Raw genomic sequence first — 13,026 nt, 5'->3', positions numbered from 1 at the left:
TGATTGTATGCTCCACTTGGGAACTGCTGGTGTCTCAGATATTCAGACAAACAACCAGCTCCCTCTGGGTCAGGGTGTGCTAGAAGACACAGGTGTCCTCTTAAATGTCTCCATTAACTCAGGAAAATAAACAGATACAGGGAATCCAAGTGGCTAACAGGAAGCAGCCCCAGCTCTACCTTCACTGCAACCCCACGATACATAGGTGTAGGAATGTACAATGTTAAAACATTCCCTGTCATGGAGACTAGGGAAGAGGGAGTTCCAGGGAGAAAGTAGTCAGCAGTATCAAACATCCCAAATACAGATGTCCAAAGAAATGATGAAAGGGCTGAGCCATTTGGGTTTGGGGACAAGGAAGATACCAGGAAGCTTTAGGAGGACACTGGGGTTGAAAGGGACACCCTGAGGTTTTAGAAGAAACCTACTGTAGGTGGAGGGTGGGTGACTTCACAGCCCACTGTTCTATCAAGTGTGCCTGGCTGTGTATCCTGGGTCCACAGGGACAGAATTGGGGCAGAAGATCAGGGTCAGCGAGGTGTGAGTTACTCATTAAAAACATTAAATGGGGCTAAGAGTGTAGGTCAGAGGCAGAGCATTTGTCTAGCATGTGCAAGGCCCTAGGTTTGATCTCTGACACTGAAAAAAAGAGTTAAATAGTAAAAGAAAAGAGAAATAAGGGGGCCAGGGATTTAGCTCAGTGGTTTCACTGCCTGCTGCGCAAGCACAAGGACCTGAGTTCAATCCCCGGTACCAAAAAAAAAAAAAAAAAAAAAAAAAAAACTTGGGAGAAACAAGGCCAAGAGAGGATTTTGCTTGTCTCTGTGTTTTGCAGTGAGGGAGACTGGGGAGAATATGCAGTATTACTTTGAGAGGCTTGACCTCTCCAAATAATAGCCATCTCCTTGAGGATGGCTCTTGTCTGCAGTGTATGTGATAAGCCACCAGATGGTGTTCCAGATCCTGAGAGTAACAGCCACTCTTTCAGGACTTTGCTAGCAAAATACATGTAACATTAGCTTCTAACCATGGCACAATTCCGAAAGCTAAACATGGCACAAAAGGCAAACAATCGAAGCAAATAGGTCCCAAGTTAGAAGAATATGATTTGGCAATTTTCTGCCATTTACTAAACAAAAGTCATGACAGTTCTGTTTATAGTCATCCCTAAACCTGTTGTCTGGGCTTGGCTTATCCAGGGGGATGTTTTCCCTCTCTCCAGCTCAGCCCTAGTCCCAGAGGGCCTGCTCCCAAGATGGGGATTTCCCCGTGACTATCTCCAAGCTCTGACAAGAGGGCGACCTGCTTCACTGAAGCCCCAGCCCCGTCTGTGTTTACCCTGGTCGTGCAGACCAAGTAGATGGTTTAGTCTCCTCGCTGTGGTCAATATGGAACTGGATAGTACTGTAGAGGGACTACTTGTCAATCAGGGCCATGTGGCAGAAATGTTTGGCTGCTTTCCTCTTAGCATGTTTGAAGTCACATGAGAGAGGGAAGTGAAAGAGTCCTGGGAAGCCAGGCAGAGATGCAGAGGTTAGGAGGTTGTTGCCAGGCTAGAAGTGAATTTGGGCAAAGGGACCGAGAACTGCCAGGCACACACCTCACTGCAGGAAGGTGCCAGGTCCATGGGCAGAGCGATGTCAGGGACTGGGAACAGCTGGGCAGGGGGAGACTGGCAGCCTCCTGGGCCCAGGTGCTCCCAGGATGCTCTGCCTCTAAGGTCTCTAAAAGGGAAACATTGCAGGCCAGGGGAGCCTAGATGGGGCCTGGGAATCACAGGCACCCAGTAGCCACCTCTCCATGCTGCCTCTTATAGGGAGGAACTGAGGCCCGGGGGGTAAAATGACCCTCCTCTTCCTCTGCCACACAGAAAAGCCAACACTCCCCCTGCATCCCTCCATGTCCTGCTGGGCTGCCCCAGTTTGGGAACTGGCTCTGCGCAGAGTGGCTGAGGGGAGCCCTTTGGAAGGAGGGCGGCCAGAGAGGCTGAGGAGACCAAAGGAGAGCAGGCGAGGCTCAGGATGGATTTGGGGCAGAGGCTGTAGTCATGAAGGCTGGGGGTGTTACTGGTGCAGGGCACACTGAGGGCCCAAACAGAAGCTTGCTTCCCTAGGGTCATCTGGGGACTCATCCAGCAATGTCCAACCTGGTCATCCAGGCCCACGAACCCTTTCTCTTTGTTGTTGTCCCACAGGAATCTCCTACCAGCGGCTGGTGAGAGCTGAGCAGGGGCTGCCCCTCAGGAGTCACCGAAGCTCCACTGTGTGAGTGTCGAGGGGTGGGATTAGCGGGGCAAGGACCTCCCATCCATATACCATCCCCTGTCACTGTACCCCTCCCATGCCAGGCATCAGCCAGCTGGCTTCAAGGGGACCAGGAAGCCCCTGGAATTATGGGTGGTATTTTTATGCATAACCTCACTGTTCTGGTCTGAGCATCTTACTGCAGATTCTGAAAAAGATCTGCATCAATCATGCCAGGTGCTGGGCATACATTACGCATTCATCTCTACCTTCCAGATGAGGAAACTGGCGGTCAGAGAGGCCAAGTAACTTCCCCAAGGTCACACAGCAAGTGAATGGCTGAGCAAACATTTCAATCTCTAATCTTACTCAAAGGCCTGTGCTTATTCCACAGTGTCTTCTGTTACTATGACAGCATTTTCCAAATGTTTCTGAACAAGGCCTATAATTAAATATGCATTTTATAGGGGCTGGAGATTTAGCTCAGTGGTTCCGCTGCCTGCTTCACAAGCGGAAGGTCCTGAGTTCAATCCCCAGTCCAAAAAAAAAAAGTGCATTTTATATGATAGTCTGGCACGCGCACATACACACACACCACATGCAGAGCTAAACAAGTTTCATGGAATGAAACTTACTCCTACCACCTAAGATAAGCTCTCTGGCCTAATCTGCTTGATTTCATTTAAATAATAAGTTCTGGTTGGGACTTCCCAGACTGGTTTCATTACCTGCTCCTGGGTGCTGGCCTACAGTTTGAGAGTAGCAGAACGAGGGACCATTCTGAGGCCCCTTTGGAGGCCTGTAAATGTGTAGGTGCTGTCTGTCTGTGTCACTTTGCCATGTTGGGAGCCCAGGAGCCCAGCCTCCGCCAGGTCAGAGACACTCGAAACACTTCTAAGTAAGAGTAAGCAAACAAGAAAGCCTCTGGTAGGTGTCAAGAGAAACAGAAAGGACATAAAGATGTTGTACAGCAATCCACTCTTATCCCCTGGGAACACATTGACTGAAACTGGATAGTACCGAACGCTACACACAGGGGTGATTGAAAAATACAGTGAATGTTTAACCAGTTTTAAACTCATTACAGTAAGAGACACATTGCCAAGAACAATGGGACAAGTGCGTTCAAAGTGAGGGGGATTAATGGTGATGTACCTTTTGCTGAAATAATTTTAAAAATGTAAACGTTCATCACATTTTTGATTATTCTTCATGTTCTGACACTTTTCACTTCATTTTCTTTTTGGTGTATCTGAAATGCCAGCATCCTTCCTCTTGCACTCTGGGGTCATTATTAAGTAAAAATAAGGCTTACTTGAGCCCAAACACAATCGATGCAAGCGTTGTGACTAGCAGGTGGGTGGTGTACACAATTCAGATGTGTTGGACCAAGGATGAGTCACGTTCCAGTGGGATGAAGCTGCATGGCCCAAGACTTCAACACACTACACAGAATGTGGTGCCATTTAAAACTGATGGATTGTTTGTTCCTGGGCGTTTTCATCTCATATTTTCACAGCATGCCTAACTGCAGGAAACTGAAACCTTGGATAAGGGGGGACTACTATAGTTTGGCAAATAAAAAAGATACCTTTAGGGGGCTGAGGCAGATGGGCTGGTAAGTAATCACCCACACCTTTCAGGCAGTTACTGGGCTATGGCCATTATTCTAATCATTCTTACATATGTTAACTGATTTAATCCTCAAGTTAACTCTGTGAGAAAGGTGTTTTCCTGGTAAGGGAACCGAGGCACAGAAAGGTTAGTGGGAAGGTCTGAGAGTTAGCAGATGGGCTCACTTTCATAATCTAGAAAGTGGGAATAATGACAAGGTCTTCAGCAGAGAAATTGTGCAAGCCAGTGAGGTCAGGGGCTTGTCTAGGCTGGTCCTGCCCGAAGTGGTGCTCAGCACATGTCCATGGGAAGACGATCTAATGCTCAGCATAAAGGGGCTCTGCCTCCCTTGTCTCACAAATGGAGAAACCTGGTTTCTCTCCAATCAATGCGGACTCTGTCCTGTCTCCATGCTCTAAGACAGATATCCACAGAGCCTAAAAGGAACCCTACCTGCATGGTGCTGCTTCACCTTGGGTTTCAATACAGTGTGGAATTGTGAGAAGCTAGAGTAGTTCGTACTAGAGCACCTATGGATATGATCCCATGTTGGCTCCAGCTTGCTCTGAGATCACACAGTGGTGGCAGGGTTGGTGGGGGGAAGTGAGAAGGCTGCGTGTGGTTAATTATTACCAGCACCTTGGGGTTCATGATTCTCTTACCATTTAGGTATGTTTAAAGGGTCCACAATAAAGAAATTTAAACACTGGTACCAAAAGGGAATCTATAGATCCAGCAGGAAGGGAGGTGGAGCTGCCTAAGTAACACCACTCTCCCAGCCTGATGCTAGTCTGCTTTGGGCACACCAAAAAGGTGTTCCCATGAGCAGAAGAACCAGATGCCACCCCACACCATGAGGAATTTCAGCAGTCCCCCCACCCCTCGCAAAATGATTACTTGGTCCCAGGACCTTGACTAAACTCTTCTTTTGAGTAATTTGTGTCCACTCAGATACCCAGTAGGAAGAGATGTTTATATAAAAATAAGGGCAAAATCCATTTTAAAAAATTAAGCTCAGGGCCGGGGATTTAGCTCAGTGGTTTGGCCGCCTGCCTCGCAAGCGCAAGGACCTAAGTTTGATCTCCGGTACCAAAAAAAAAAAAAAAAAATTAATCTCAGTTTCAAAAAGGTTTTTGAAAATACTCAAAAGTCAACTTCAAATGTCTCCATTGGAGAGTGGGCCTTCCTGCCCCTCAGCCGTCCTCCTGGCCTCCTGCTGTCACTTGCTCAGGTCCTGCTGGGGTGTGAGGAGGTCTGGGGTATGCAGCAATACCTCGGCCTGCAACCTGTGCCCGTGTCCCATAGCTGGCCCTCTGTGTTCTCAGCACGGTGCTGTTGCTGAACCCAGTGGAGGTGGAGGCCGAATTCCTCGCCGTGGCAAATAAGCTGAGTGCACCTGGGCACTCACCCCATAGTGCCTACACTACCTTGCTCCTGCATGCCTTCCAGGCCACCTTTGGGGCCCACTGTGACTTCCCAGGTCTGCACTGCAAGCTACAGGTAGGGACCCAGGGCCCTGACAGAGCACTTCTTTAGAGTCACAGCCCCTTCTGTACTCCATCTTGGCTGCCGTCTCTGGTATACACTGGCCTCCCTCAGCCCAAAGGTCACAGCAGGGCAGTGGTTGGAGGGCCAGGGTTGGGTGGCACCGTGGGCAGGGGGGCTGACGCCTGGTGCCTCAGAAGAAGGGACTTAGCATGGCAATGGGAGTGAGTTTTGGATGAAAGAATGGCTCCTAGTCCTGGCTTTGGGATCAGTAAGCTGTGTCACCCTGGACAGCCTCTTCCACTCTGGGCCCTCTGGGATACAGTGAGGATCTGAAGTCCCTCCTGCTCCGCAATGCCTTGCCTCTGGGCCTTTCTCTCCTGACCACTTCCTGAGAGTACAGGGGAGGGAGGGGGAGGCCCAGCTCCCTGGATGGTCATCATAGAGGTGGGCAATGAGCCCGGGCAGCAGACTGGTCACTGCTGCCCTTGGTGAGACCCTGGAAATTGACTAAGGCAGGTAGCCAGGCCACAGCACAGAAGCAAACCTTGTCTCTTCCTGGGCTTTCAGTCAAAGACCCTGGCAGAGCTCGAGGACATCTTCTCAGAGACAGCAGAAGCGCAGGAGTTGGCATCCAGCATCGGGGACGCGGCAGAGGCCCGGCAGTGGCTCAGGACAAAGCTGCAGGCAGTAGGAGAAAAGGCTGGCTTCCCTGGGGTCTTAGGTGAGGCTCTGGGGACAGGGAGCTCTGCCTAGGGTGTGCAGTCCAGGGGGCCTGGGGACTCGCTCCCCACTGCCTGCCAGGGTCTGGGCTGTTCACTATCTCATTGCTCCACTGTTCCTCAGGGCATCTCTCTTGTGTGGACTTGAATAGACAGGGCCTGCCCAGGCCATAGAGCATTTGGACATAGTAAGATGACACTCAGAGGCTCTGACTTGGCCATCTCCGCAAAGCTAGTAAAGGCCATGGCATCCACACGGCGTGCCTCAAAGAAGGCCCTCTGGCTGGGAGTCAGACATCCTGGCTCTAACTCAGCCTCGGCCCGTCCAGATGCCTGGCCTTCTGCCAGTCCTTTTCTAAGTCTGACCTTTTCTTTAAGGCAAGGAGGCTGGGTGGCCATCCCCCAAGGCCCCTCCTCAGCCCTCTTCTCCTGCTCTCCTTGCGCTTACAGATACTGCAAACCCCGGGAAGCTCCACACCATCCCCATCCCTGTCGCCAGGTGCTATACCTACAGTTGGAACCAGGACAGCTTTGGTAAGAGTGGGCTGGGCCCTGGGCTCTCCCAGCCCCACAATGCCCAAGCTCTCCTTCCGACCCTGGGTCTCTGCCGCTGCCTTGCACTCCCACACATGCTGATCCCCCTCCTGCTCTTCCTCAAGTCTGCAAGAGCCTGGTGCCCTTCCATAGGGATTCAAGGGCCACTCACCCAGACAGTGCCCTTTCCTCCCTGTAGATATCCTGCAGGAAATCCTACTGAAGGAACAGGACCTGCTGCAGCCAGGGATCCTGGGAGATGATGAAGAGGAAGAGGAAGAGGAGGAGGAGGAAGAGGAGGAAGACTTGGAAACCCATGGGCATTGTGCTGAGAGAGACTCACTGCTCTCCACCATTTCTTTTGCATCTCACGACTCCACCCTGTCCTTTGCCTCCTGCCAAGCCTCAGGGCCGGGGCTCTCCCGTCACCTTCTGACCTCCTTTGTCTCGGGCCTCTCAGATGGCATGGACAGTGGCTATGTGGAGGACAGCGAGGAGGGTTCCCCTGAGTGGCCCAAAAGGTCTGACAGCGAGGAGTGCCGGGGCCACCGCAGGCCCAGACAGAAATTCAACAGGATCTATAAACTCTTTAAGAGCACCAGCCAGCTGGTACTGCGGAGGGACTCTCGGGGCCTGGAGGGCAGCTCGGACACAGCGCTGCCTCTGCGGCGGGCAGGGAGCCTCTGCAGCCCCCTGGACATTCCGGCGCAGCTCCACTCCCGGGCCCAGCGCTCACACTCCCTGCCCCAGCCCCAGCTCAGTGCCCAGCTGCCTAGCTGGCTCCTGGCACCCCCTTCATGCCACCAGCGCCGCCGCCCCTTTTTGAGTGGGGATGAGGACTCCAAGGCTTCCACACTACGGGTTGTGGTCTTTGGCTCTGATCGGATTTCGGGGAAGGTGGCCCGGGCATATAGTAACCTCCGGTAAGAGCCACAGTGCCAAACATCCCTCAGATCTGTGTAGTAGGATTGTTATGCGGGTGGAAACCAGGGCCTGAGGCTTACGGTCTCAGAGTGACCCAGGGTTCACTTCTCTCCATCTTTTCTTTGTCAGGAGGCTGGAGAACACTCGCCCACTCCTCACTCGGTTCTTCAAGCTTCAATTCTTCTACGTGCCTGTGAAGCGAAGCCATAGTACTGGCTCTAGTACCTGCCCAGCCCCTCCAAGCAAGACATCTCCACTCCCCACAGACTCCCTGAGGCACCCCAGTCCTACAGTATATCCCCAGCCCTGGGCCAAATGGGGTGGGCAAGTGTAGTGGGGATGTACAGGTTCCATGAATCTAGAAGGGAGCTGTTGGAAGCTATTGAAGGCAATCACCTGTGTCTACAGGGTACCTCCTCCTGCTCACCCTACTCCCAGGTCCTTGTTCAGCACTTGGGCATGACATTTTGCCATATGACGATGAGTGAAATTGTCACCATTCTTCAAGGGCAGGGAGAAGCTCAGTTTGGGGCTGCAGTTCTGCTCCCAGGCCCTGCAGGTGGGATAGCCAGGCCACCTGGGCAGCTAGGAATGGCTCTCATCCTTTGTCCCAGGAGCTGAGCATGGGCCCACGGGAGGACAGTACCAATGACATCTCCCACTACCTCGGCATGCTTGACCCCTGGTATGAGCGCAACGTGCTGGGCCTTATGCACCTGCCCCCTGAAGTCCTGTGCCAGGTAAGTGTCCCACGGGGTAGGGTTGGAGAGCCCACTGGCTGCTGTCACTCTACCTCACTCAAAAGGCTGAGGCTTTAGGGGGAGCCTGCTTGAGGCCTCCATGGAAGACCAGGACTCACTTGGAAAAAATCAGGGAGGTTGAGTGAGAAGCAGGGCAGAGACTAAACTCAGGATGGTGGGGACAGGACATGGGTCACTGGAGTGACAGGAGATGCCTTGAAGGGTCCCCTGGACCTTCGATTTCACCTTCCTTCCTCAACTCCTGGCTTGTCCAACTTGGCCAGGGGCCTCCTGGGGGACTGTATGCTAGGTGAGGGGTGTGTGGAGGCTGTACTGTGTTTCCACACCCCCATCCATCTCCTGCTTCCATCTCACCTTCTCTCTCCCCTGCTCTGTCTGCCTCTGAACTTCCCTTCTGTCCACCTCTACCTGTGTGCCTTTGCCTCATGGCCCCTCATGGCCATTTCTCTCATGAGGCCATTTTCTCTCATGGCCTCTTTCTCTCTCCTGGTTCTCTGTCCTCGTCCCTCTGGCCTGGCTCCTGCACCGGCCACAGCAGTCCCTGAAGGCTGAATCCAGGTCCCTGGAGGGCTCCCCTGCTCAGCTGCCCATCCTGGCCGACATGCTGCTCTACTACTGCCGCTTTGCTGCCCGCCCGGTGCTACTGCAGGTCTATCAGACAGAGGTAAGGCCGTGACACTCCTTCCCCCACACTCACCAGGTGCCAGCTGTGCCCTGCTGGGCATGCAGACCCCCAACTCCCACCCCCTGGTATCAGTCATGCTGGAAAAGCCAAGTGAGTCCACCCCTCCCAAGAAATACCCACTGACGCATGTGCTCCCGCCCTCTCCAGTTGACCTTCATCACTGGGGAGAAGACAACAGAGATCTTCATCCACTCCCTGGAGCTGGGTCACTCTGCTGCCACTCGAGCCATCAAGGCTTCAGGTGAGACGCGTCTGAGCCAGAGGGAGGTGGGGCCAAGGAGGGTGGGGCTATATGTGGGCGGGCCCCGGGCAGGACAACCCTGAGTGTGGCCCTGAAAAGAAGGGGCGGGGAAAGGGGGAGTACCCTAGGGAGGCGGGGTTACGGAGTACAAGAGCGCAAGCGGAAGGAGGGTATGAAGAGTGTGTCTGTGTACTGCACAGGTCCTGGCAGCAAGCGGTTGGGCATCGATGGCGACCGGGAGGCCGTCCCTCTAACACTACAGATTATTTACAGCAAGGTAAGACCAGTTCCGGGTCTCTTTCCCTGGGGAGCCTGCCCAGATCCTTCCTCCACCAGAGCTTGGGCCCAAAGGCAGCTCCTATGTTCCAGTGCCCTGCAGCAGCCCCTTGCCTGAGTGCTGAGAGAAGGTAGCTAGGGAACAGGGATCTATCCCTTTGGCTTCCAGAGCCTCTCAAGGCATCAGGTGCCAGGGCTAAAGGTCTGGCTGTGCTGCCTTCCAGGGAGCCATCAGTGGACGGAGCCGCTGGAGCAATGTGGAGAAAGTCTGTACTTCTGTCAACCTTAACAAGGCCTGCCGGAAGCAGGAGGAGCTAGGTGAGTGGGGCAGCCATTGCGGGGGAGCCTGGCAGGGAAGGGTTCTGAGCCTGGCCTGAGCCCCCCTTGACCTTCAGACTCCAGCACGGAGGCCCTGATGCTAACCCTGACAGAAGTGGTGAAAAGGCAGAACCCCAAGTCCAAGAAGGGCTTTAACCAGGTAAATGTTTCCCTCTTCTCCCAATCACACCCTTGGAAGACTTGGTGCGCGCACACATGCGGGAGCGCATGTGTGTATGTGTGTGCGTGTGTGTATTCATGTGTATGTATGTGTACATGGATGTGAGTAAGAGGCAGAGAGGGGATGTCCATGACAAGGTGTATGGATGGGACTGGAGAGGCATGTGAGGGGTATGGGCTAGGGCAGTGGCATTTTATCCGCAAGCATGTGTTGGGCGTGTCAGGAAGGGAAGGGTGTCTTGTGAGAGGTTGTGTATGGGGGCCACTAGGGGAGCCCTGAGTCCAGGGAAGAGCAGGCTCCGTGGCAGGGAGCCCCAGGGCTCTGACACCGGCGGTGGACAGTGCAGTCTCCTCTAGGGAACTTGCTTCTTCCAGACTCTGGAAAGGGCAGAGGCCAGAGAGAAGGCAGGGCTTGCTGGAGGCTTCAGGACCCCATCCCTGACGTGGTCATTAGCTTTGAAGGAATGCCAGCCTAATTCCTGCCCCTCACTCCTCCAGACCAGATGGGCAACTCTGAGGGAAGGAAACACCAAGGCTCAGGGTTTGACACAGGCCTCCCTTCCAGATTAGCACGTCACAAATCAAAGTGGACAAAGTGCAAATCATTGGCTTCAACGGCTGCCCCTTTGCTGTGTGTCTGGACCAGGATGAGAGGAAGATCCTGCAGAGTGTAATCAGGTAGGAAAAGGGGCCCCTAGTTTGACTTTAGCAAAAGAGGGCTCCAGGAGGGAGGTCAGTTTCAGAGTCCTGGAGGGGTTGGGGGAGGGATCGCTCCGCACTCACCCTTGCCTGGTCCCACAGGTGTGAAGTGTCACCTTGCTACAAGCCAGAGAAGAACAGCCCACCACCCCAAAGACCTCCCGACCCACTGGCCCAGGCTGCACCTGACCTCTGCTCCCTCCTCTGCCTGCCCATCATGACTTTCAGCGGAGCTCTGCCCTAGCTGGCCCTGGTACCAGTTTCCTCCAGACCCCTCTCTGGCTCAGTCACTTTCTGTGGAGAACCAAATGGCCCTGTGCTGGGTCATGGTCCCTCTATAAGCCTTCAACAGACCACGAGCATGGTGGCAGATAATTTCTAGGGCCTCAGACAACTGGAAACGAAGGAGGAATTGGGAGACAGTGGCAGACCACATAGCCTCTCAGATTCCTCTTAGAGGAAGAAGGAAGAGTTGGCCTCCACAGGGTGCTCCGCCCTATGGTTAGGCCTCTGCTCCTAGCCCTTGGCTGGGTCCAGCCTTACTTTGTCAAAGACTTGTCGTCTGTCTTTCTGAAGTGCAGTCCTCTGCTCTCTGGGACACAGGTGGGAGAAATCTAGATGAATCTTTTTTTTCCTGACCTTCAATACCATCTTTTCACTTCCCATATCACCCGACACACATGTGCGCACACACTGTTTCTCTGTCTTCAGTTCCCTGCATCCTCTGACAAAACAGCACTAATGTTTGTAACATTTGACCTATCTGCTATCAGGACCTGGTGCAGATTCTTTCTTGAAGCTCTTTCTGGATGTGAGATTCTGGGAACACAGATCAGGCTTACATTCTGGAGCACCTCGATTGCTTTCTAACTAAAGAGCCAGAGGAAGTTAATGAAATTCTTTGAACCTTCATTTCCTCAGCACTAAAATGGGAGGGAAGTAAGACTTTCTTATAGTGCTGAAACTATCCATAAAGCTCCTCGCCCAGTGCCTCCCTCCTGGCAAATGCTCAGCAAAGATTGGCATATTGCCCTCTCACTGCTGAACCCTCTGTCTCTGGTCTCAGGGGTACTCACTGCTTCTTGGATGCTCCTCACTCCTTCCCAACCCACAGTGAAGCAGAACTCAGACTGAGAGAGTAAGGAGTGATCCGTTGTACCTTCTAAAGAAGGAATTGTGCTTGCCAGGGGGAAGGGAGGGCCACCCAGGTGTTCTACTTCCACTCCTTCTCTGTCAGACAAGTCCCATTGCTCCCTCTTCCATTTCATCCCAAAGACTGGTGCACAATTTCAGTCCACACAAATTCACTGGCACTATTCTGGTATCCGGGCAAGATTTTGATGGATAGAGGTAGAGGGACTGACTTCATGAGCTTGCTTAGTGGCTGACTGGGGACACATGGGGCTTGTGCATGGGAAATGATCAGCACATGACAGAACAGAAGAGTCTGAAATTTGAAGCTACCAGGTTGGATTTGTTTGAGGAGTTGACACAAAGTTGGCTTGGGTTCCAGGGAGGAGGGCATGACCAGGGTTTGGGCTGGTACCTGTGGGGAAAGTGATCATGGAAACAACCTTGGTTTCTATGCTGGCCCCTCCTTCCTGTCCTTCTCCTAATTTAAGCTTCTTGAAAGGTCCCAGGCTTATAGGACCCCATGAAATCCTAGCCCAAAGTACTCACGACTTGAGAGAAGTACACAGATCCACTGTGTCACCATTCTCCCTGTCCTAGCCTTATGAATTTTCAACCATCCAGAAGAGTTGTCAGCTACATAACTTCAATCCTTTTTATTGTGCAAACAAGTTGATCTATTACATGATCAATAAATATACAAGAATTGATGTATAAAATTTAATATTATTGTCAAATAAACAAATTTTCTTGTATTTAATGACCTACCATTATTTTGCTGCTTGACAATTACCTACTAGTTGGGAAGTTTACATAAATCATTCCACACCTAACAAAACTAAGACTCTTGAGGGATTGTTCTACTTTTGTAATTTTCCACTTTATAGAAAATACATTTGTAGAGTGTTTTATTTAAACCTCATGATACATACTGGCAAAAAATCCTATACCAAAGGACTCAGTAGTTGGGGTTTCCTGTGTAACTTCACTTGAGAAATATAAGCCTGTGTATACCGCTGTCCCTGTATCCCAGCCCCACAGGGGATAGGCTTGAGGGTACTTTGTTGGGTGTACAGGGGACCCTGCACCTACCATGCAACTGAGGGGAAGAGAAGAGAGCTCAACAGTGGTCCTCCACATCTGAGAATTATTTTAGACTAGAGTCAAGGGAAGGAGAGAAGCATAGAGGTTGGAATAGTGGAGGACACCTGTG

At 52.2% G+C, this 13,026-nt stretch overlaps 1 protein-coding gene across 5 annotated transcripts in view; it reads left to right on the top strand.

The window, feature by feature from the left end:
- Pik3r5 (phosphoinositide-3-kinase regulatory subunit 5) overlaps positions 1–12,568 on the top strand; it is a 64,134-nt gene extending 51,566 nt beyond the window's left edge. For 4 of the 5 annotated variants that reach the window (XM_004857513.3, XM_087191816.1, XM_021238271.2 and 1 more), the window contains 14 exons: positions 2,195–2,264; positions 5,183–5,357; positions 5,913–6,066; positions 6,515–6,598; positions 6,798–7,521; positions 7,652–7,814; positions 8,137–8,262; positions 8,819–8,947; positions 9,116–9,209; positions 9,410–9,486; positions 9,710–9,803; positions 9,881–9,963; positions 10,549–10,661; positions 10,785–12,568. In XM_004857513.3, coding sequence (XP_004857570.2) covers positions 2,195–2,264; positions 5,183–5,357; positions 5,913–6,066; positions 6,515–6,598; positions 6,798–7,521; positions 7,652–7,814; positions 8,137–8,262; positions 8,819–8,947; positions 9,116–9,209; positions 9,410–9,486; positions 9,710–9,803; positions 9,881–9,963; positions 10,549–10,661; positions 10,785–10,926 — 2,228 coding nt within the window. In that variant the 3' untranslated portion in view covers positions 10,927–12,568. The remainder of the gene's footprint in view (positions 1–2,194; positions 2,265–5,182; positions 5,358–5,912; positions 6,067–6,514; positions 6,599–6,797; positions 7,522–7,651; positions 7,815–8,136; positions 8,263–8,818; positions 8,948–9,115; positions 9,210–9,409; positions 9,487–9,709; positions 9,804–9,880; positions 9,964–10,548; positions 10,662–10,784) is intronic. The other variant, XM_021238272.2, reaches the window with a different exon arrangement.
- Positions 12,569–13,026: the final 458 nt, after the last annotated feature.

The sequence above is a fragment of the Heterocephalus glaber genome, unplaced genomic scaffold (assembly GCF_053883595.1).
Source record: "Heterocephalus glaber isolate CG9 unplaced genomic scaffold, H.glaber_assembly_v1.0 deba00001564, whole genome shotgun sequence".
Classification (NCBI taxonomy): Eukaryota; Metazoa; Chordata; class Mammalia; order Rodentia; family Bathyergidae; genus Heterocephalus; species Heterocephalus glaber.
Note: the sequence above shows the minus strand (reverse complement) of the source record. Positions and strands in the feature narration are given on the sequence as shown.